A 24,184-nucleotide genomic window follows, 5' to 3' on the forward strand; every position below is an offset into this window, starting at 1 on the left:
CAGCTCTACCCATGCATGGAAAAGTGTTAACAAATTTCTATATTAGCCTTTTATAAAAGGATAGCAGCATGTGTAGGAGATAAGTAAAGCATCCATTAGGATGTTCTGTTCTCATCCATTAGGAATGACTGTGTTTCTTATTTCAAAGCCTGGAGAAATGTAAGCTATTAAAGCAGTACTTTCTACTTTTACAATACCTTTTAGTCTAATATCTCCAAATATTTTCTGCTACTCATTATATAGAAATAAAGAGACAGTGTTGCTCAGGGTATATAAACCTCTCAGGGTAGGTCAGAGACGGCTGACTCACAGTTCACTGCCAAATCAGAATGGTCATGCTTTGCACTGCATTTCACAGAGATAATTGCCTAGACAAACTATAAAGTAATGAAAAAGCTGCCTTGAGGGTCTGGAGGCTCACAGGTCCAAATCTTGTATTATTCTTAATGCAGATTTATGTGAGGCAGGGCAGCTTGGAGCTAGCTGATACTCAAAATAGGGTAAATTACACCAGTTTTTATTACTTTATTTAAACTCAATACAGATGTCTCTGTTAACATTTTAAGTGGATTCTGACCTTATTTATGCTGATTTATGGTTGAAATTGTGTTTGGAGTTGTGACACCAACCCTGCTAGTACTGTACTATTTTCTATTGACTGACTTCACATGGATTGATTGCGCCCCTCTGGGTGTCCCCACAAGACTCTGACTTCATTGAGGAACAGTTCTGGGGAGAACGATGATGATGAATATCCAATGAATGATACAAAATGCCTGTTTAGGATGACAATTAACCTAAGGAAATAGACCATTTTATGCCCCTCATGTAATTTATTACTGTCTACCACATTTCAACACAGTACCAGTGCAGATGATGCCACATTAAATTCAAGAATGTTGCCGAATGCAGATGGACAGAAAATAATGCTATTATTAAGCAGGCTTTTGGAGTCTAGGGTTAATTTCTTTTTCTTAGTTAGTCTGTCTTTAGCATTTCTTGTCACTTTTTGTATAGCTGAGGTGAATGAAAAGTTGTTCAGGGGAGAGCAGGAAGACTGGCACTTGAGATCGGCAGGGGTAGGATTTTAAAATTGTCGTGCTTTTTGAGACAGTTGAAATTTGCTGACCTTCCAGAACACCTTGACATTTATTCAAATTCCAGCAGAGTTATCTGTGGATTCCTGCTGTGTTTAATAGCAACAGGATGGGGAATGCCTAACATTTTAATGTGTGCTTAGCCTCTGATCTGTGACATGTCTATAATTGTATATTGAAAATTCTTTAAAGATGTCTGATGAAAAGTGATTAGTGACCACTTTTAGATTATCAATTTAATTTCCAAAATGGAATGTCTAATCTTTGGGAGTTTGTTTTAATACTCAGTAATGTAGCTTGATGGCCCACAAAACCTTACTTTTTTTTTTTTTTTCCCTTTTACTCTTTGATGTAAAATAGCTACTTAAGGAATTAGAGGAAAGACTATATTGACATGCTTATGTGGTAAAGGTAGAGTTTGCTAAATGCCAGTCAGGCCAAAGTGTCATTTTACTTATGCCAAATACGCTAAAAAGTTGAGCAATTGAATTAAATACTGCCCAAAGAAGAAAAATTGTTCTTTTGCTGTGAGCTGTTTCTGGGATAGGGGAGAGGGAAGTGCGTAGATCTATTTTCCACTCAAATCCAATCTACTGTTATCCCTGCAAAGACTGTTAGAATAAATATTGCCTTACAACTGCTAGGATAAATATTGAGCATTACCAGATTGCCATTGAAGAAAAGCATCTTTTAAGAAAGCCTGAGCCCAAAGTTTATTATTTTGGGGTAGTCTCCTGGTTCTTTGGGAGTAAACAGATACTACTTATTTCATTACTACCTGAGTTTGCTTTGTGCACTGTCCTGACATCTCCCACTCACTCAGGCTGTCTTTCTAAGGACAGAAAATAATGAGATAGAGTAAATATCATTACCATTGTGTGAATGTGCTCCTGGCATAGCCTTGCATCCAACCAGCAGAGCTGGGCAGCAGAAGCACAAATCCAGTGCCACATTCTTCAGATCTTCTTCCACCCAGTTGAGGGTTGAGAAAATCACAGTTAAAGAAATCCCTCCTCCTCAGAAAGATTCTGATGCAGATGGGTCATGAAAAACCTTGTGTTTGTTCTGTACTGGTACTCAGTGCATATTTGAAATCATCAGGAGAATTCCTTACAGTCTGAGTGCTTTGGAATGCCCCTGGTGTAAGCTGCTGTGAGAGCAGCATTTATCAAAGTGTCGTGTTCGGCAGAGTGCTGCATCAGTCTTGTTAAATCTGATTAATCATCACTTGGACAAGAAAACTCTGGGAGTTATACTGGTTGCTGGCATTACTGAGAGTTATAGACTCAAGTTCCTTATGCTGTGCCAATAAGAAGACCATAAAAACACATGAATTGGAGAGTCAGGGAAAGAGGACATTATCTAACTTTGGGAGCTGGAGACAGGCACAGAAGGGATTTGGCCAAAAGTCTGACAGAATAGTTTGAAGTAGCTGCAGCCTTGGTTAAACTGTTTGTTCTCCAGTACAATAATGGGGTCTCCCAAGTCACCTGTATTTTAAACTTGCTCTACCCTATGACAACAACAACTTCCTGGGGGCTAAAAAAAAAAAAAAAAAAACAAAAAAAAACACAGTCTTATCAACGTATTGCTGCACAAAGTTGTGTTGGGAAAAAAACAAACAGATGCCACATACACAGCAATATAAGGGTTTAAGAAAACACGATTCCTTTTAGGTACATGGCTGGACCAAATCCAATCATGTGTGCAATGGTGGGGATGACTGAGCAGTGTAAAGTCAGTTGGCATCTTCTGGTACTGTGCTGAGTTTCCTGTGCAGCTGGGGGAAAACCTGGCTTTGCCTCCTGCTGGTTGCAGTGAAACTGTCCTGAAGTTGAAAACTGGATAAATGACCCTAGTGTGAGATCCTTGCCAGTTCTGTCATTCAGGTTTGACCCTAAGAATCTGCCTAACAGGTCTCAAACTAAAATTTACAGAATCAATAGTAATGTTTGTTGCATAATTGTATAATCACCCAGCCAGGGATGATGGACTTTGCTTGTGTGCAGGATTAATCAGCCCTCACTGGGTTTCCCTGGTGGTCACTGTAGAGTTTCCTGAACAGCTCAGCAGATATTTGTGCCAAGGACAGAACCAAAATGAATTAGTTCAGTGTCTCCTGACAATTTTAATATCTGTTTTAATGTCAAACTTTCCTATTTTGTGTTGACAGAAACAATATTTTATTATAGATTAATTTCAGTATTCCAAATACTTTTTTAGAAACTGCTAATCTCCTGAGTAGTTTGCCTAGCATTCAGGAGGTTATTTCAAGTGGACTTGAAGATTTCTGAGGCTGGCTGAGATATTATGCATAAAATTCAGTATATTCTAATTTGAAGATTAAAGGACTGGAAGTAACTGGAGTCAGACTTCTCCTGTCAGCATAATTACTGACTTCTGCATGCCTTTCCACCCTTTCTTTGGCTTTTTAATTTGTACCTCCAACCTTTTCTTCATCTGTAAATCTAAGGCATGAGTGGGAAAGGCTGAAAAATGGGGAAGGAGGCGAGTACAGGATACACTGTGTTTAGGAAGTAGACCTGTAGATATGCATTGTTCTGTGTTCTCATCCACAGTGTTCAGCAGATGAGGGAGACTCAGCAGGCATTTTTTTATGGATAATCAGGTATGGGCTGGCTGCGTCTTCAGGGTTTGCAGTGTGTCCTGCAGGCAGCTGCACAGCCATGAATTTGCCAGGGTTATTATCCTGCTTTGTTCATTGAAGCATTTTCTGATCAGAAGTGAATACAGTAAGAATCTTAACTGAAAGAAACAAAGCTACTCTGAATTAGCCTCAATTCAAGGACATTTCCCTCTGTTTCTGGTGTTTTGAAAGCTGGTGTACTGGGCCTTTAAGAGTTACTGCTGTTAGAGTATATTGTTTTGTACTGTTGCATTGTGGTTCTGGTTTTTAAGGTTAAAATCTATTTCTATTAATAGATGGACAAGTGTTTAGTATTTTTATAAATTAAATGAGATAGCCAGGGAGTATTATTGATGGGCAGGTGTCAGAAACTTGAACAAGGGGTATAAACCTCTCTGTTTTTCAAAGGACCTTGAAAACTGCTTGGTGTCTCTGCTTTAGATACACCACACTCATAAAAAAGGAAACATATACATTTAAAATCTGTGGCTTCTATTTCCAGTTCTTGGTTTTGCCCTCGCAAAAAAAAAAAAAAAATCTTTTTTCTTGCTACTGTAAGAATAAAAGATTGCCTGAAACTTTAGTGGATTTTGACTTGGAAGAAAAAGGACCAAACAGATGAAAAGAGGGAAAGCTTGGAAACCCCTGATGATATCTCTACAGTGGCATATTTCTCCTTACAGTTCTTTTGAAATAGATACATTTTTTAAATTCCTACATTGGGTAGCTTCTAAATTTTTTTCTTTTATCTGTATCCAAAGTCTCATCTCTCAAAAGACAGGTAGACAAAGCCATGAACAACAGGTACTTAAATGAAAGTGGGCTTTTTTTTTCTTCCTGGGATTTCTGCATCAGTAATTTAGAAAGCTATTAAAATTCCAGACCAGAAAAATGAAGCAGGCAGGTTCATCACAGCCAGCATGAAACATCTTCCATCTTAACTTCAGAACTAAAATGGAGAGAGAGAAGAAGCAAATCCAAATTACTGCTTTTGACTCATGGCTTAAGTGGTTGAGAAGGATGAACAGAGGACACCCTTGCAAGGACCAAGAAGCCAAGAAATGCAGTTGGGTTCAGAAGGAACCCAAGGTGCACTATTGTTAGTCAGGAATATTGTTAGTTGGGATAGGATAACAGAATAGCTGCATCTAAGTGCCAGAGTAGCTCTGCTGCCTTAGGAGTGCCAAATGAGAGGGAAGGAAATTATTTCTTCCAAGATTAGTGGATAAACACAACTAGATGGATGGTAGAAATACTCTCTAAAGAATAGTCCACAGAACTGCAGGGAAGTAGAAATCGTTGAGGGGGAGGTATGTAGAGTGATTTTTCTCTTGGCAAGTTTGGGAAAATGACGAAGTAAAAAATAAAGTATTTTTAAGAAATTCTTTCATATCTTTATCTGACAAGCAGGATAAACAAACAGTGCTTCCAAACTGGTACAATTTTTAGGAATGTCTTTTGAAAATAATTGCAAATATGGGACTACAGAAGCTGTATGTTTGGGTAAATGCTATGGATGCCATCAAAGTAATACCTAAGCAGTAATTAATGAATTGGAATGTTGACACACAACATGGCTGGCAACTGGGATGAACAAAACATGTTATTTTCTTATCTGTCTTGCCTTATCCTGGCAGCTGTTCTGACTAGAATGTCTTTTCCTCTTGCTCCTCAGTTTCTCCACTGCAGGTTCAATTTTTCCATAATTATTTCCCATCTCTCGTTTTAGAAGTCATGCGGCCATGGCTGCACTGGGGCTGTGGCTGATCCATGATTGAAGAGAGCTTGGCAGAAGAATGGTTGTACAACAGGGGACGTGATACTGTAAAAGTAATCCAAATAGGGAGGGCTACGTGACTGCTGCAAAGTTCGCATGGCCCTGAAGAGTAGATGGTGTGCAGAAAGCAGGATATTGAAACTGCTTGGTATGTAGAAATAGATAGAGAAGAACAAAGAAGTACTAAGCTGTTCTAACTGCAAGGCCAGCTGGACAGGCAAGTATCATTCACAAAGATACTTTTAAGATAATAGTACAAGTCACATAGCAACCAATCATGAGCTCAGCTTTTGCAATATGTATGAGCTAATTAACGAACATATATAAACTGTGTAATCTGTCACAATAAACTGAGACTTGATGATCATGATATCATGAGTCTTGTCTCCCGCGGCACCCTCCAACACATGATGGAACAGCAGAGCGCCAGCCATGGCTGCACTGGGCTGTGGCTGATCCATGATGGAACAGCAGAGCGCCAGCCATGGCTGCACTGGGGCTGTGGCTGATCCATGAGGGAACAGCGGAGCTCCAGCCATGGCTGCTCTGGGGCTGTGCCTGATCCATGATGGAACAGCGGAGCACTGGCCATGGCTGCTCTGGGGCTGTGGCTGATCCATGATGGAACAGCAGAGCGCCAGCCATGGCTGCACTGGGCTGTGGCTGATCCATGATGGAACAGCGGAGCTCCAGCTATGGCTGCTCTGGGGCTGTGGCTGATCCATGAGGGAACAGCGGAGCACCGGCCATGGCTGCTCTGGGGCTGTGGCTGATCCATGAGGGAACAGCGGAGCTCCAGCCATGGCTGCACTGGGGCTGTGGCTGATCTGTGAGGGAACAGCGGAGCTCCAGCCATGGCTGCACTGGGGCTGTGGCTGATCCGTGAGGGAACAGCGGAGCTCCAGCCATGGCTGCACTGGGGCTGTGGCTGATCCATGATGGAACAGCGGAGCGCCAGCCATGGCTGCACTGGGGCTGTGGCTGATCTGTGAGGGAACAGCGGAGCACCAGCCATGGCTGCACTGGGGCTGTGGCTGATCCATGATGGAACAACGGAGCACCAGCCATGGCTACACTGGGGCTGTAGCTGATCTGTGAGGGAACAGCGGAGCTCCAGCCATGGCTGCACTGGACTGTGGCTGATCTGTGAGGGAACAGCGGAGCACCAGCCATGGCTGCTCTGGGGCTGTGGCTGATCCATGAGGGAACAGCGGAGCACCAGCCATGGCTGCTCTGGGGCTGTGGCTGATCCATGATGGAACAGCGGAGCTCCAGCCATGGCTGCACTGGGGCTGTGGCTGATCTGTGAGGGAACAGCGGAGCGCCAGCCATGGCTGCACTGGGGCTGTGGCTGATCCATGATGGAACAGTGGAGCACTGGCCATGGCTGCTCTGGGGCTGTGGCTGATCCATGAGGGAACAGCGGAGCTCCAGCCATGGCTGCTCTGGGGCTGTGGCTGATCCATGATGGAACAGCGGAGCCCCAGCCATGGCTGCACTGGGCTGTGGCTGATCCATGAGGGAACAGCGGAGCACCAGCCATGGCTGCTCTGGGGCTGTGGCTGATCTGTGAGGGAACAGCGGAGCACCGGCCATGGCTGCTCTGGGGCTGTGGCTGATCCATGAGGGAACAGCGGAGCGCCAGCCATGGCTGCACTGGGGCTGTGCCCACCCTGGGCAATGCGGGAATGGCAGCGGCAGCCATGGCCACAGCTGGGTGAGGCAGCGTCCGCTCCGCTGGGGAAGTGCCTGAGCACCAGGGCTGCCAGGAGCTGCCTCGCAGAAGTGCCAAAACAGGGCACGACTTGTGTGGACAGGGAAGACAGCCAGGGAAGAAGCAGCATCACGGAGAGAAAAGGCAGAAAAGGGAGGAGGGCCGAGCTGACCCTCCAGGCGAGACCCCACTCCATCCAAGGAACACGAAGAAACTGGTTCCCTGCTTGTGTCACAGTTAGCTGGTTTTATTTGCCAAGTCTCCTCCATTTTTTCCTGGCATCCAGGCATTTTTTTGCCCCACCGGCCAGTGTGGGAGTCACAGCCACATCGTGGGAACTTCCTCTCCCTGGACTGGCTGCCAGACGAAGCCTCCCCAGGGACTGGACTAACAGCACATGTACAGTCTTTACAGGAATTCTTCACCTCATGTGTGGCATATGTTGAGCCATAAATAAAAATCAGATTGGTCCCACTCATATGGTCAGAAAAACATTTTTTTTGACTTGGTGATCTCAGAAAACTCCAGGACATCAAGTTTAAGTGCAGAGGATTTAGGTTGTCCAGTGAGCTGTGAGATGATCTGGATTAGTGCCCTATCAGCCCCAGGATGACTGAAAATCTGAGACTCTGAATCCAGGTCAATATAATCAAAATAATTCTGCCTCCCCTTTGCCATGAGCTTTTGAAGGATGGTGTTGTTTGTCACATTGCTTTTGCTTGGGTGTCAGCCAGGAGAAAAGGACTTTGCCTGTTTCAGGCATGGGCATCAGTTTGTGTTGACTCAAGTTGAGTAAAATTTAATACAAGACCCACTCCTAGTTCTGCTGAGTCCTCAAGGGACATTGAAGGCACCTTTTCCCCTTTTTCCGTTATGTCCCTAGTCAAAACCATGGGAAATGGTCATAATAGTATTGCTTAAGCATTCTGAATTCTCTGTGTAATATTAATCTCTTTGAAATGTTTCCATATCATGTTATGCGCTGCAAGATCCCATGTGCTGTAGTATTCTGTGGATTTGAGGCTATGTGTATTTTCTAGGATCAAGCACCTGATACTGATGCCATACCATTATTTTTGAGGTTAATTGGAAGACTTTGAATTTTACCCCTTGAGTCTGCCTAAGCAGTGATGAATGCTTAAATTCTGGACACAATCCTTTCATGGGAAGTCTGATGAAGAAGTAATTTCTCTTTCCTGAAGTAAGAGATTTGGAAAAACGGGGAAAAAAAGTGCCTGTGGCTGCTAACAGGACAGTCCCCAACTGTTTGTGCTACTCCAACTTTGTGTTTAGAGAGTGCAGAGAGCAGCTGGGGGCAGAAACCCATTGAGACATCGATACTGGTATGTGCTGCTCAGGAAGGAACTTAGTGGTTTCCTTTTAGAGGAAGTCCTATTAATTTAGCATTAATAATGCATTCAACTTTAAAGCCTCAAGGATATCGAGGGCCATTTCTTTGAAGTTGCTGAGTGTCCCAAAACCATTCTGAAATTGATAATTGGTGGGAGTGGAGGGTGTGCAGTGTGATGGAAAGTATGAGCTGCTGTGAAGTTGGTATCACAAGATACCTTGCTGCTTGTTATTGCATTATTTTATAGAGCTTTTCAGATTTTATATCTAGACATAATTAAACAACTCAAGGGAGAGGAATTAACACAGAATAGGCTACTGGGTGTGCTGATGGTCCCATCAGAGACTCGGGGAAACACCAAGACAGCCAAATTGTATTAATGTGGTTTGGGTCCCCTGAAGCCCTGAGTGTGCCATCAGTGACTGAGGTGAAAGATGCTGAATCCCCCATTCCTTGCAATCAATATTATGTTCCAGTTGCTGCTATACAGCTGTAATTTTTTTCCCCAGCAATAATTTAATTGCTTTTATTTCTTACAGTACTTCAGCTCTGGAGGAATTTTGACTCTTGTGCCAGAGAAGAAAGAGAGCAATATCTCCTTCAAAAGTAATGTGAACTCCATAGATATTAATGGTTCCTGAGGAAGCAGAGGCTTACATCCCTAGTTGGTAGTAATTTCTAGGTAAAAGCTTTGGTGTTCTTTCACTCAGAGCTGCTCAGCTTCCCCAGACAGCAATACAGAAGTTCCCTGTCTCCCAGTTGTTTCAGAAGTAAAATTTTGCCAAAGAAGAAAACACAAAGCATGTATTATTTTAAAAAATGAAGCAAATAACATTGTGTAATGCTTCCTTAGTACTCCATAAAGTTCTTGTAGAGGGCACACACCATCTTTTACATTATGTGGTCTCACTCCTGGACACGTGTTTTAGTCACATTAAAAGGAAAGCAGCTTTATAGGGATGTTTGATATTCTACAAATTGAGTGAGTGGTGAAGAGTTTAATATCCAGTTGGGTGTTCTTCATCAACATTATTGGGCATTATTCCTGTTTACAGATAAGCTTATTTCAACACATTTGATAATATTCAGAGGTCAGAAGAAGTTGTTAAGTAGTTTTATTTCTACCCTCCTCAAAAACCAGCTGCAGGGGACCAGTAGGTGCAACAGTTTGCTTTGTTATAGTGTAAGACCAGATTGTCACTGCTCCCTGCATCCATATCAGCCTGCCTGTGTGAAACTAACCCTTTGGCCAAGGTTTATAATTGGAATATTATCAGAAAACAAAATCACAATGACTAGAAAACGGACAGAATAGTCAAGTCTCTATGCCAGAGCAGAGTTCCAATGGTAGTGCCTTACTTTTGCTCTCAGATGTGATAAAATCAGGTCACATCCGCTTTTCTTGTGTTGAATACTGCTTGGAATTCACAGCAGCAGTGAGAGCTTTTACACATGGGAATGGAGGAAGAAGGATTTATGGAATTGGAAGGTATTAACTTAATGAAAGAGCATTTGCATGTTTTCTGAGCAAAATGTTATCCAGAAAAAAAGGAAAAAAGAAAAAAAATCTGGCCTAGCTGATGAAAGCATTTTATTTATTGGTGCCTTTATAATCCTGTGTTTTGTTTTTCCTCCCTCAGCGTATGCTGATGCTCACAGTGTAGGCTGTGAGATTCATAAGCAGGCCAACCTTTCTTGTCCTGTAGCTACTCATCTATAAATGATGCTTTATTTAGTGCCTGAAATGTCTGTTGTTAGGGTCTTTTAATATAAAAAAGGCTGCATAAAATCATCTTAAATACAGCTGCAATTATGTACAGACTTGTTTTAAGCAAACTAAATATTAATTACAGAGGGCTGAATCTTCAGCATATTGCATCTGCTTAGTTCCCCTACTGCTAGGTCCACGTGTACATGTGTATCCTATTTGCTTTAAGAGGAGTTTGTTGGTGTGGGCCAAAAGCTGGTACTTGTATGACTGAAGGTGTTGAAAGTTATATTTTAAATTAAGTCTGTCTTCCCTCCTCTTTAGGTAACCTACCCTTGGGTTTAACAGTGCACAAAATATCCATGTAAAATTCAGTAATCAGAACTACTTACAAATTACAAAGCAGGTGTTGCATAAGATTGTGGAAGTGGAGTTCAGCAAAAACAGCTAAAATTTTTCTTACAGCTTTTATTTTTATCTTGTTTTAAACTGCCTTGTCCTGTTTTCTGCAGGATTACATTTCTGGTAGGAACTGTAGTCTGTCAGGACTCATGATCTTCTGAACCGCTGCAGGGAAATTCCTCTAATTTTAATCTCTGCCATTAGGCACTACTGTCTTGGATTACTTGTCAGTGACTGATTAAGACACCTTGAGCATGATGAAGCTGCTCAGAGTGAACTGTGGAACTCTGATGGAAAATCAAGTAGCATTAAATAGCTAAAGCAATAGGCTTATGCTGGCTGTAAGAGAAGCAGGATAAGGTTTCTAAGTGAAGATCACACCAGCATCTAATACCATGTAAATACATCTTTCACTTGAAGTGTTCACCATTGTAATCACAGATTTGAGGATTTTTTTTTTCTTGTAGCAGACCCTCTGCCATTTTTCTGTGAGTTTCCTACTGAAGCATTAGCAATGACTTAATGTGTTACACTAAGTTTATTATGAAACTAATGGCTCATAGTTGCACTGGTTTTATTTTTAATCTCATAACTATGCAGAAGGGGTAACAATGATAAAAATGTTGTCATATATTTACTGCCAGGGCAATAGCAGTCAGGTTATCACAAGCAAGACTTCTATGATGCAAGATGAGATAAACAGAATAATTGATACAGCAATCAGAAGAGCTCAGAACAATAAAATCCAGGTGAAGAAAGATCTTTTCCTAAGTGCTGCAAGCCTGATTCTCCCCTGCTTAGCATTTTTCATCTGTGTGAAGTGGCAGTAAAGTGAATGGAGAATTCTGATCTGGCAGGGTTCTACTCTTGGCTCGGCCTCAGATGTGAATGACATAAACGGTGCCATCAGATAAAAGTGTTTCTATGATTCATGTAAGTATAGAACGTAAATAAGTAATTGTAGAATGGCTTTTTTATATCTTGCAAATAAGCATATTTACTGAGGGGCGTTCTGTATTCGCTGCAGCATTTTATATTATGTCAACGTCAGCACTCCAGCAAGATAAAGACTTCTTGGCACTGCAAATGCTGTGCAGGTATTCCAGCATCTGCATTGTGGTACCTGATATCCAACACAATGCTATCTGATAATTTTAAAATACATTTACTCACCCAGTAATAGCTTTTCTTTTTTGAAACATGAGGCTACTCACTTTAGCCTCTAAGCTAGGAGAGTTATCTACTGACTTTATGGGTCATTGGCACCTTTGCTGTTTGCATTTACTGTGTGTTTTTATGATCCTCTACGATGCTGTTTCCCTGTACATGGAAGCCACTGGGAAACAAGAATGCACAACAACTTACAGAATTTAGCCTGTAATTTTATGCTCCACAATGAGACATACCTAAAGTAATCTGACAGAATGAAAGCAACACATGTCATATAAGCACCAAATAAATATCCTGTCTCCTCTGCAGCAGCTTTATTGAAAGAGATCTGACATAATGGGTGTTGTATCAGCAGAGCTACTAATCTCAGATACCAGAGATTGCAGTGCTAGAGGAGGAAACACTGCACAGATGGAGGTCATTCAGTATCCTCGAGCACTTGGACAACTTTGTCATTTTGGACTGTTCCTGTTAATGGCAGAATACAGTGCTGCTGCTAAAAATGGTTGTTGCAGAGCTCCTTTTGCACATAACCTGCAGTGTCTGTTCAGAGTGGCTTGTTTAATTCATGCCTTGGAAAACCAATATTTCCTAGGAAGCAAAAGTCATATTCTGGGTTTTAGTGGTAAAAGCAGGAGCCTCCGAGGTACCACAAGTGGAAGTTATGGGGGTTTTTTGCTTTTTAAAATACTTAACCCTCTTCAGGAATACAGGATTACTTTCTAGACCTTTTGTCTCCTCCTGCCAACAAGAAGCTGCCATGGAGGAGCTGCAATGTTCTGGTAGGACCACAGCAGTGTCAGAGGCCACACAGAGAGACCACGTCTCTTTATGTGGTCCTTGGGTGGGAGGATTGCAGGAAGAGGTACAGTAGTTTAACTGAAATCAGAAGGATGCTAAGAGAATTTTGCTATTTTAATGTATCACGAGATGGCACATAGGAAGAATCCATTTCCTTGGCAACAATCCTTGAGCCATAAGGTTGAACCTGTTTACTCAGGCACAGAGCCATTCTGTCAGATGGGCATTAATACACCAATTGCAGAGAGCCTGTATTGTATGTGCATCAGGTGTGAGTGTCCCAGATAGGATTCCCAGCAAGGATTGTCCATATGGCTGTTCATTCTAATTTTATTTTCCCTTGTACCATTACTAATCCAGGTATGGGTCTGATTATGTTTCAAAAACAGGGAACAGCTTTTTCCTCCTTTTGTTAGTCCTCTTGCCCACTTGCATAAAACAGATTGGAGTGATGGTTTAGGAGAAGTTTCTGGAAGACAAACTTTCTCCCTGGCCTTACCAGACCTCTTCCTTCTTCATTCAGAGAAATGAGAGTTTTATAAATCTTTTCCCTTTTTAAGTAAAGTCCTTGTAAACTTCATCCAAGTAAATCTTTGGCACCAAGCTGGATTTCACCTGCACTGCAGAGTAGAAATCTGTGTTCAGTCACTCTCTGCATTACCTTTCAGGATGTTTTGCCTGGACTGCTATAAAACACTGAGGTTTCAGGGTTCAGGAAAGAGCACAGCACTGGAGATTGTCACCAAACTGCCCCCTGACAACCCCACCTGCCTTGCCTCTTGGTTTCCTCCATTAATTCAGTTCTCTGTATATCAGCAGTGCTGCGAGCATTGCTTTTGCTCTACCACAGATATAGCTTGGGCACAACATCTTAATTTGGGATTGTACTTTCTGTGTTTCGTTTTCATGTGAATTGAAGAGATAAGGATCTGATATCTGAGGAATGTGTGGAGTGATGCCAGGTCATGCTCTTGTCTGATAGCTGAAGCAACTGCACTGGCATCCAATTATTTAGTACAGAGCTTTGATAATCTAGTTTTCTTGCTCATTTCATACAGCCTGCTCCATACTAATGAAGCTGATAGGAAGAAATGTCATCAAAATATTTTTTTCCTGCTATTCCTTTTGGAGTTAACCATTGTAAATATTGGGGTAACCCACTGAAGCAGAACTGCAGAGCCAGCATATTTCGTTTTTGGTTTAATATAAACTCCAAATAATGGATTTACTTCACTTCTGGACCTGGCATGTATCATTCAGATTGCCCCAGAGTGGGAAAAAGCAATATATTTTTCAATTGTATACATTTTGATGAATGCTGATACTACGCAGCTGCATTTGAAAATACCCATCCTACCCAAATTCTTAGCTTGCTTTTATCTCTATTTTTCTATACGTATATGATTTTTTCAGCTACTTCTAAAATGCATCTGCCTCTTCCTGGCTGAACTGATTTGAGCTGTGTGTCTGACTACGAGATGCACTTTAATGCAATGTAATTTCATGGGAAATTTTAAGTAGAAGAATTATGGCTGTATTTTGTTGGGACTCCTTAGTATCCTCTCCTGCTGCCATTTTGAAATCTTTAAGAACTTCTCCTGCTGAGGACACGAAAGCAAGTATTGAGATAAAAAAAAAAAAAATTGCAGTTCAGACTGGATAGGAACAATTTTCTGCTCATATATTTTGATTGTGCATTGGGATTTGCCATTTTCCAAATGGTTGTACAGTGCAGTCTAGCACAACTAAGCCATACACAGTTGGAGTTCTCCAGGCAATGTTATAAAAACTAAAATATGAGGACAATTTCATCTGCAGACTGTAAAGGGTGCAGAGTGGAACAGTCCCTTCAGTGTAACACATGACTACTCAGTTAATGGAACAACATCAGTCCTGCAAGGAGAAATCTGCATCCAGATGTAGCCCATCCCACTGGCATGGCTGGGTTTTGGTAAGGCAGTGTGTTGGTCCTTCTGTCAGTACATTTCATTAAAGTACATTTAATTAACATAAGTTTTACTTTTGTTTCTGCAATATACAGTCAGTTAAATCATAAATACTGTTTTGTAATCTAACAAAACAGTATGTAATGGTCTTTATCTTGTATCCCTTTTAGCCTGAATTTCACATCCTCTTCATAATTTTTAATGACAGCAACAATTTTTATTACACTGCTGGAACTTTTCCCAGGGTAGTTGTGTTTTTCATAAATAATATGTGATTTAGAATTTAAACTGCAGCAAAAAGCTGCTAAATCCAGCATCTTCTTCGACTGCAAATTTATGTAAAAAAAAAAAAAAATTCCCCTAGTGAAAGAGATTGAAAATGTCTTGAAAAGAAAACAACCTCAAAATCTTTAAGTCAAATGATGCACAAGGTAACTGAGCTTTCTGCAGCCCAGAGAGAGTTGCTCTAAATAGGAACATAACAAGCAAACCACAGGTGAAGGCAGAACATATTGGTATATCAGCTCTTCTCTCTTTTGAAGATCAGCTGAATGTTTTTCTTGCTGTGTGTCTGTGTGCCATTTGAAAATATTTCCAATTAATTGTGACTTTACGTTTTGACCACAAAATTTGCTCAAATTCCCATTGAAAGACAAAGAGAAGTGATGACAAAGAGCAGCAAACGTGACCAATCAAGACCTTTCTGCTCTTGGCTTTTCAGGACTTTGGAGAAATCATTTAGGCAATAAGTCTTATCAGGGCAAACCTCATAGAAAGCTTAGGCTTTTTGTTGTTACAACCTTCAGAATATTGACCAAAGAAATTTTGTGTTTCTTGTGTTTCTGCACTTGTGTTTCTGCACTGTGCTCCCAAAGCTCTCACACTGTGAAAGAGCTGCATGTCAGAGACACCAGTCACAAGCAAGTTTTTGCCAAGTTACCTGGGTGGCTGAAGAGGGGGGAACAGGCATGGGTGCTCCAGAATTTGTGAGTAGAAGAATTATGTGAGAATTTGTGAGTTGAAATATATGAGAAAATCTTTTGCCAAAAAATGGCTCACAAAATGGAATGGAGCAAAATCAAGTGTTACACTGGTGCTGGCTAGCTTTGCTTACTTCTTGCAGTGCAGATTTGCCTGTGGAACAACCAAAAACAAATGTTTAGGTGACCTTAGCCAAGGCATCAGGCTCGGATATCATATGCCTGTCCAATTCAAACCCAGAAAAGCCTTTTTTAACCTGTCTATTCAGTAAAAGATTGGCCAATACCTATATATTATGATCCCTTGACCAAAAAGCAGGTCAATATTAAATTCATATTAAATCAGGTGAGGTTGCCAGCGGGAGCAATCCTGTAGCTGACTGGGACATTTGGACCAAAGAAATTCATAAAGCACATTCTGAACCCCAAGAATTGGAGATTCTAACAATGGATTTCTCTCTTACGTTTTCAGATAGCAATTGGCAAGAGAATGATCCTCTGAAATACAATGTCAATCCCAATTACTCTGCTTACAGAAACTCGAGTTTTTGGTGTAATTACTCAGATAGTTGGAGTAGACTTTCCAGGCTTGACCAATATCCACGACAATTACCGAAAGGATATTAGTTCATTTGTGGAGATAGGGCTTGAAAAGATATTCCATCACACCTTGACGGTGATCCATACAGAATTGGACAACTTACTGTACTAGCACCTAGTCTTAAGATGGTCATTAAGAAAAATCATAGAGGAAAAAGATTTGTCCATCAATATGAAGAAAATTGTAACAGTGATTTTAGGCCCTGGAAAGCTGTGAAAAGTTTCAGCAGATTTACTTCTATCCCAACTTGCTTCTGCCATGGCATTGAAAGAGTTAGATGGTTAGGTGTTGGCTGAGTAAACAAACCAATGCCACATCCATTGCAATCAGTGATATGCTGACAGATGTCAGTGGTGTTAGACATGCAACCCTTCAAAATAGAGCAGCAGTTGGTTTTCTTTTACTGGCACATGGACATGGTTGGGTGGAATTTGAAGGATTGTGTTGCATGAATCTGTCTGACCATTCTGAATCCATCCACAAAAGTATACAAAAGCTGAAAGATCTAACAGCTCAAATGAAAAGATGGTGAATCGTGGTTAGATATTTGTTCAAATGATGGAGCTTTACACCTTAGTTAAGGGAACTTTGTAAAACAGGTTTGTATATGTTAGTAGTTTTAGTGGTGGTACTAGTAATAGTACCATATATACTTCTGTGTGTGCAAAAAATGATGGACAACTATCAAAGTAGTTTTTATCACACAAGAGAGAGACGTGGGAAATAAAATCACAGAAAGTTCTCAAGATCTTATAGAGATAGTGGATACAAGTATAGACATATATGAAGGCTTTGAATTAAGACCTTGGAATGGACAAGACTTACTAGAACCATAAACAGTGACTGCTATCAGATTTTACTTATATCCTTTGAATAGACCAGCTCTTTTATAGCATTAAAAATTGCTGTGGTGTAAAATAGTAATGCTTAAAGCAAATAAGAGAGGTGCCTGAAACAAGCAAAAAGAAATACATATTGTAGATGTAACACAAGGTAGTTAATAAGCAACAAAGTTAAGGGAGTTAAGTTATGGTTGTACCGAGAGGGGGGAAATGTGGGAAATAGTAAAGGTAAAAAGACTTTGAGAAAGCTGTAAAAGCAGGCCTTAGAAACAGAAAGAACAGAAAACTTGGATCTAGCTGCAGCTGCAAAGTCTGAAAGCAGAAAAAATTACAATAATACAGTAAGGAAGGACATGAAACAGTAGCTTGAGTTTTAGGGTTGGCTAAAATAGACCTTAAGACTATAGAAAAATATGCTTAGCAAGACAGTAGAAGGTTTTAAGTTTAATAATGAAGTATTGTGTATTGTCAATAGAGAGCATACAAGCAAGCATTGTGTGAAGCAGGTGTACGTGTGCTTTTAGTGATTGGCTGGAACAATTGTCTGTAAGCTTTAGCAATATGCTGTTGGCTAGGAAGTTTTTAAAGTGCTCTGTAACAAATAAATCTTTGGCTGCAGCTGTCAGGATGTGAGCTATTGCCATCTTTCTATTGTCTCAACCATATCATGAGGCTGATGCTGCAATAAAATCTCAAGGAACTTATCCCAGCATTCCCATTCTGTTTGTGAAAAACCACCAACACCGACAAAGAAGATGGAAAAAACCAATTTCCTGCCTCAGCACTGGAACCTGAGCAGTGTTGGGGAATCTGTGCTGTGTCTTTCTGGCCTGGTTTTGGAACTCAAAGCTCGTGGGATGATGTGAAGCAGTGACAGACACAGATATTATTGGCTGTGGCTCACTCTGCCATTTCTTCGCATGCAAAGTGAGAGATCATTGGAAAACTCAGAAAAGGAAGGGCAGAAACTGCTTTTCAGTCGGACAACTTGGACTCAGTATTGACTCCTGAGCACTCTTTTTCTCTGTATTTTTAACCCATATTGACCTTATAGGTGGCACAGAAGCCAGTGGTAGTGCTATAAATCCTCATTTTCTACCAGAGCTGCTAAGTTTCATGATCAAATCTTCCAAAGTGGAGTATATTTTACTGTGTGGTAAACAGGGACAAAGTTATTCAAGATACATATGCATAGAATGATTCTATGGATTGAATAAAGATCACCTAGGAATTTTAGTCACTATTCTGTAGAGGATAGTACCCTGTTTAAAGTTCCTAAAGTTTAGCTAATTAAATCCTATGTTTGGCCCTAATTTTATAGTTTCTTTGATTATTTCTTTCTAGCTCAACAAAATTCACCAAAAATCCATGAAGGCTGGTGGGCTTATAAGGAGGTGGTCCAGGGAAGCTTTGTTCCTGGTAAGTGTAATTTTCAAATTTTAGACTTCTTTAATTTTTTTTTCACTGGAATTAATATAGTTGGATTTGGGGAAGATATTATGGGTTGATTTGTTTTCATTGCAAAGATTTTTAGTTGACAAGTACTCAACATTACATTATTGTGAAGTGCAGAAAGGTTTCTGTTAATCCATCATCCAAAAACCATGGCTGTTTTTCAGGGCAAAAATCACTTTAATGACATTCCTGGTTTCTCTCAGTAAAACCAACATAATGCTGCTTTGTGAATGCGTAGTTCTGTGTGTAGAAAAGGTAAAGGAACTGAAAAGTATTACTGCTAACTGGATGAAATAATTTATCTGTTGTAGCACTTCTAGGTAGTAGCATTTCTACAATTTTAACTTAGGTTTTAGAGTAGATGAGGACAGGAAGCCACTACATGCAGTTGTCACTGGTTTTTTGTTTAGTAAACAAACTATTAGTGAAAAAACTAAATAACTGGGCTTCATTGTAAATGTAAATTTAGTAGATTTAGTAAATGATAAATAATCAAGAAGCAGCTAAAAGGATTCTGTGCAGTTTCTTTTCAGTGTGGTTGAGATTAATATGCATTAATTGATGTATATTAGCTATATCTTAAAAGGTAAAGTAGTGCTTCAAGTTTTATCATGAATGCATCAAGAAAACTGCTATGTGATCCTTATTTTCTCATAATAGTAGAAAATATTGGCTGTTGTGTGAGCTGTTCCTGAGGATCTGTAGATTTGACCTATCATCATCTACTTGCACTGTTGTGAGAACTGTTACAGCCTGAATGTCATTTGAAATTCCCAAAATGCTGATTGTCTTGTTAAGAAATCTAGTGCAAATGAGATGAAGTATTTCAGCCCACACATTTCTGGCACTGAAATGGTTGTGAAAATCTACAGACCTGGAGCATAATTACATATTGATGTAACATAAAGTAGCTTTTCAAACGTACTTGAGATTGGTTTGGGCTGTCAGAGACATTCCAGTGTATTGTGCCGTTATTAGTTCCTCAAAGTGACAGCAGGGGAAGAAACCTGGAGAATATAATCACCTGATTTCAGCCTTCCTGAGTTGTATAACTCAGGTAGATGCCCAGCAGAAAATGAATGAAAAAAAAATATTGGCTAAACAGGCCTAAATTTAAAGTTACTGAGAAAAATAATATAATTGTCAGAATGTAAAGAAACCTGTGATCAGTTCATGCTTGTGGTGTTCTAGTCTAATGCTGTGAGACATTTAGGCTTAGGAATATCCTTGGAAGATGAATGAGGAAACAGTGATGACTCAGAAACTTCTGGGAAGGAAGACCTTTTAGAGTGATGTGGAGGGACACCTCCTTTCTGAGGGAAACCTGAATAACCAGGGTGTTGAATAGCTGACTAACCCAGCACACATTCTCAAGAACTGGTCCAGAAAGTTGTAATGAACAGCACTGAATCAACCTTGAAGAAAGCAAAGGGAATTTGGGTGTACCTTTCTTTCAAATTCAACTCTGCAACATGCAATGTCAGCCTCAGCAGAAGAGAAAAATCCCATGAGACTTTACAGTTCAAACAACTGATTTTGTCTCCTAGATTTGGGAGCCTTTGAAAACCATATTTAAAGTCTTTCAAGGCTGCATTTGTGGCTGTGCTCTCAGACTAACACATTATAAAGGAGCTGTTGGTGCATATTAAGTTTATCTGTGTTGGTGGCAGTCCTGCATCAGATCTCACGTGAGATGCTAATTAGCACCTGAGAGGTGAGAGCTGCCAGGCAGACTGAGGAGCTGTTGCTGGAGCTGCTGATGTGCACTGAAGCAAACAGCTACAGCCATCTGCCAGGATGTTTTCTTCCCACAGCTGCTCATCCTGACCCAGGGCTGGAAGTGAACACCCCCAAAGATATTAGAAAGGAGTGTTTGTCCAACAGCCTGTCACTGCAGTTCAGACCTGGCATCTCAGCTGATATGAGTGACATGAATCCAGCTGCTTGGGGAAGCAGCCACAAATGCAGAGATGATTAATTAGGGGCAATGTAATTGTAAAACACTCCAGGAGGAGTTGCTGTGGTTTGTCTATCACAGCTTTAGCTGGGTGAATACTTTTCACCCACTTCAAAGTAAAGTCACTGTCACTCTTTGAACTCTTACTTCTTCCATGGAGAGCTGTGTAAGAATGCAGTTAGGAGTGTATCACAATATGCCTGGGTTAGAATGTGCCATTCCTAAGTTTTTCTGTTTAGTCTGTTTTGGAAGCATTTAAGCCAAGTCCTAAAAACACACTGGATCCTGTACAGATTTGCCATTGAACAGTTCATAAAATCAAGCCATATTTCATTATGTTCCCCAAATCCAGACTCCCTATATTCTCAGATAGATTTTATAAAAAAAATAACTTAAATTCCTTTCTAACGTCCATCTGGACACAGGTTTTTTCCTGCTATAAGCCACCGAGCTGCAGTCAGTGATGTGTATCTCACAGAAGGGAAGGATGTAGGCAGAGATGAGGTACAAGATCCCTCACAGTGTGTTGCCCAAATTCACTTCTTTCAGGGCTCCAAGGGAAGGCAGCATTGAGAGCTGGCAGATTCTCTCAGCCCAGGAACTGTGGCTCAGGTCTGTCTTGGTGCCTACCCTTGAAAGAGAGATGCAGAGTTCTCAAGTGCAGGAGGGAAAGTTCATCCAGGCTGGATTTGTGTATCTGCTGCTGGAGCAGAAAACACTCTCCATCTCTCACCTGTTCTACAAGCAAAGAATTGCTCTTATGATTTAAATCATGTAGGCAAACAAAGAAGAAAGTAAGTAGAACTTTAAAATGTTAATTGAATGCAAATTAGCTTCCAAATTAAACTTCAGGGAATGTTCAAGAATGAAGAAGGAATACTTTCCTTTATGCATGGTGATTTGCATAATAATAAAAAATTATATTATTACAAATGCTTACTATATAGACTTTTTCCAGTGTGGAATATCAAAATAGTTCTTGATGGGTTAAAACACCTTTAAATAACCTTTTTCATGTCTTTTCTTTGGCTGTGACTATGAATATTTGGTACCGCTGAAGTGATGCAAGCAATTTCCAGGTGACCAAGACACTCATATTCCAAATTCATTGGTAACCTTGTTGTTTCTTCAAATAGATGTGTATAACCTTTGATAATCTTTGTGATTGAATTGATTCTTTTCATACTGGTCCTGTTTTTTCATACCATTATGAAAGTGGGCTTTGATAAGCATAAAATATAAAGGTTGTTAAATCTAATTTGTGATCACAGAGCACACTTGGCAAACCTCCTTCCTGTTGTGGAAACTCTGGACTATGTGATAATACAAGCGCATAAGTGTTTTCTTCCCAGGGAAGACATTGTCTTTGGGCCCCCCTACTGAATTATACTAAATCTAAAGTTACTTTATAGGGTGCTAGTGTCAGCCTCAGCTAACAGGAGGAAATCCATCAAATAATGAGTGAACAATGCTGAGGGAGCAAATTATGTTTTCCTTCCTTGTAATAAAAGCTGTAAATGGACTCTAATTCCAGATAAAGGTCTCTATCCATTAGGATTCATTATTGGCCACAGATCACCAGTCAAAGCCCACCTTTTTCCTTGAGGTTCTGAGATGGGAAATCCCTTGTTCATGGTTCCTTCACAACTTATTTTACACTAAAAGGGAAAAGACTGCTGGAGTTCTGTGATGCTGTTCCTGCCTTTTGCAAGAATCCTGTTGGTGGGATTATGCCCTAACCTTGACCAGCTGGCAACGCTCTACTGGTTCAAAACATGGGCACTGGTTGGGAAGCACTGAGAAACTGCCTGCAAAGAGCTGCATGAATTTCATAACAATTTACAAAGGAGAAGTCTGAAACAATCGACAAGCTTGATCATGAGTGCCAAAACCTCATTTTAAACTTCTTGCTTTTGTTATGGCCCACAGAGGCAGTTCTAGTGTCCCTGGTTTGTCCTGACTGGGCTTCAAATTTATTTTATTACAGCTTTGAGCTTTTTTTAAAATTAGAAATATCTTTATGTACATGTTCAAAAATAGCCTTTCATGGGCAGGTCACTGTAAGAACCACAAACTGTTTGTCCATGGCTTGAAACTGAGCAATGAAAATCTTCAAACCCACACGTTTGTTAAACTTTCAGCTCTCACTTTGTGCCACCCTGCAGTCACAGAGGGGTCAGTATCATACACTGAGATGGTGATCACTTTGTGTGGCTGCCTGAACAGCAAAAACCAAACCTGCTGATTACTACTCCTGCACTGCTCACTTTTCTAACTATAACATCTCTCCTGGTCTTATTTTGAAACTTCAGGAGGCTGCAATATCACTCACCATCTGGTGCATTTTGCTTATCAGTGAAAACAGTGGTGCTGTCTGAGCTACAGCAGTATTTTAAACAGTCTGCACACTGTTTCAAAAATCATGCAGTCTGCTGCTGCCTCCAAGGAATTAACCAGCTATATATAATTATTTATTGGAACAATAATAGCAGTTTTTCTTTTAGAAAGTAATATTTTGGAACAGTTCATTTCTTCAGGGTGATAGAACATAGATACTGGAAATCATTCGCTTACTGATTTGAACTTTGGTTAGTATATATAATATGTCAGCTTTGGTTGTCAGTTAAAGACAGCTTGAAGGAAATCTATTTCATAACAGATATTTTCCTGGTTTCTCACTTCCTTTGGTAATTCTGCAAAAATGGACTGTTTACAAATCACACAGCTAGAAAGGATACTAGATTTAAAAACATTTTTATGTGGGAGTTAAGTATTATACAACATATATAATACAGCATGGACTTTTTCCCGGTTACAACACCTGATGGCACTGTGATTTGGTTCCCACTTGGCCAAGCCCCTGTTCTCACTTGACCAAGGAGCTTGGGACTGGGGATCACCCTTTACAGGTGCTTTTGTTGCCACCATGAAACTCAAAAAGTTGCTGTGTTCAGATCCTTCCCACTCCTTTGAACACCCATCTATGTAGTCCTTTCTAAAAGGACCTTTTCAATAAAGTTACTGTTTTACATACAGCCTGTAAATACAGCCATTTTGCAAACAGATCTCTAAATGCTGTTTTTCCCTCTAATTTAGTCCTTCCATTAAAGGAAAAAAAAAAGTTTTAGGGAGCTAGCAAAGTGAACTAACAGCAGTAAAGAGCTATGGAAACCTAATATTTTAAACCTTCACAAACTTGTGACTGAAACACAGTTCTTTGCTAATGGGGTCTCAGATCCCTAATTATCTTAGCTGTGGCTTTTCCTCCTCAGTTACAATTTGCATCCACGAAAGGAAAATTTCATGTAGCAGATGTATCCTGGCCCTTGCTTTGTTATCCTGACGTGACCAAATGATTCAAATTGTCTTCTTGCCTGTTCCTAGTCCCACTACAAAGGTCAAGCTTTGCCTTGTTGTAACCAACACATGAAGTGCCAGGTTGGACCTTGCTGTGCCACCAGCTGTCCAGGGCCTGTCCTGCTGCACCCGCAGGCTCCCCTGCCAGGACCTGAGCAGTGTCCCTCTTTTGCTTCAGGAAACTGCAAATAAGGAAAACCTTGAAGGCAGTGCCTTGCAGATCCTTGTCCATTATTGTCCCTCACACTTGCTGCTAGGTTAGATAACATTCTTGGTGTAGGAGTACTCCAGATACTTTCTGATGAAGTTGAAAATCCTCTTTCCCACTGTCCTGAAGGCAGATAGTTACCTTGCAGTGACACTAAATATGGGTTATAAG

General features: G+C 40.5%; 1 protein-coding gene across 8 annotated transcripts in view; it reads left to right on the forward strand.

Annotated features, from left to right (window-relative positions):
* The window catches only part of CA10 (carbonic anhydrase 10 (inactive)), a 185,712-nt gene that overhangs the window by 20,740 nt on the left and 140,788 nt on the right, over positions 1-24,184 (forward strand). For 7 of the 8 annotated variants that reach the window (XM_085556756.1, XM_085556761.1, XM_085556755.1 and 4 more), the window contains one exon: positions 18,381-18,455. The exons of the other annotated variant lie outside the window; for it this stretch is intronic. In XM_085556756.1, coding sequence (XP_085412882.1) covers positions 18,381-18,455 — 75 coding nt within the window. The remainder of the gene's footprint in view (positions 1-18,380; positions 18,456-24,184) is intronic. 8 annotated transcript variants of the gene reach the window in all.

Source organism: Lonchura striata, chromosome 18 (assembly GCF_050655825.1).
Source record: "Lonchura striata isolate lonStrDom1 chromosome 18, ASM5065582v1, whole genome shotgun sequence".
Lineage (NCBI taxonomy): Eukaryota > Metazoa > Chordata > Aves > Passeriformes > Estrildidae > Lonchura > Lonchura striata.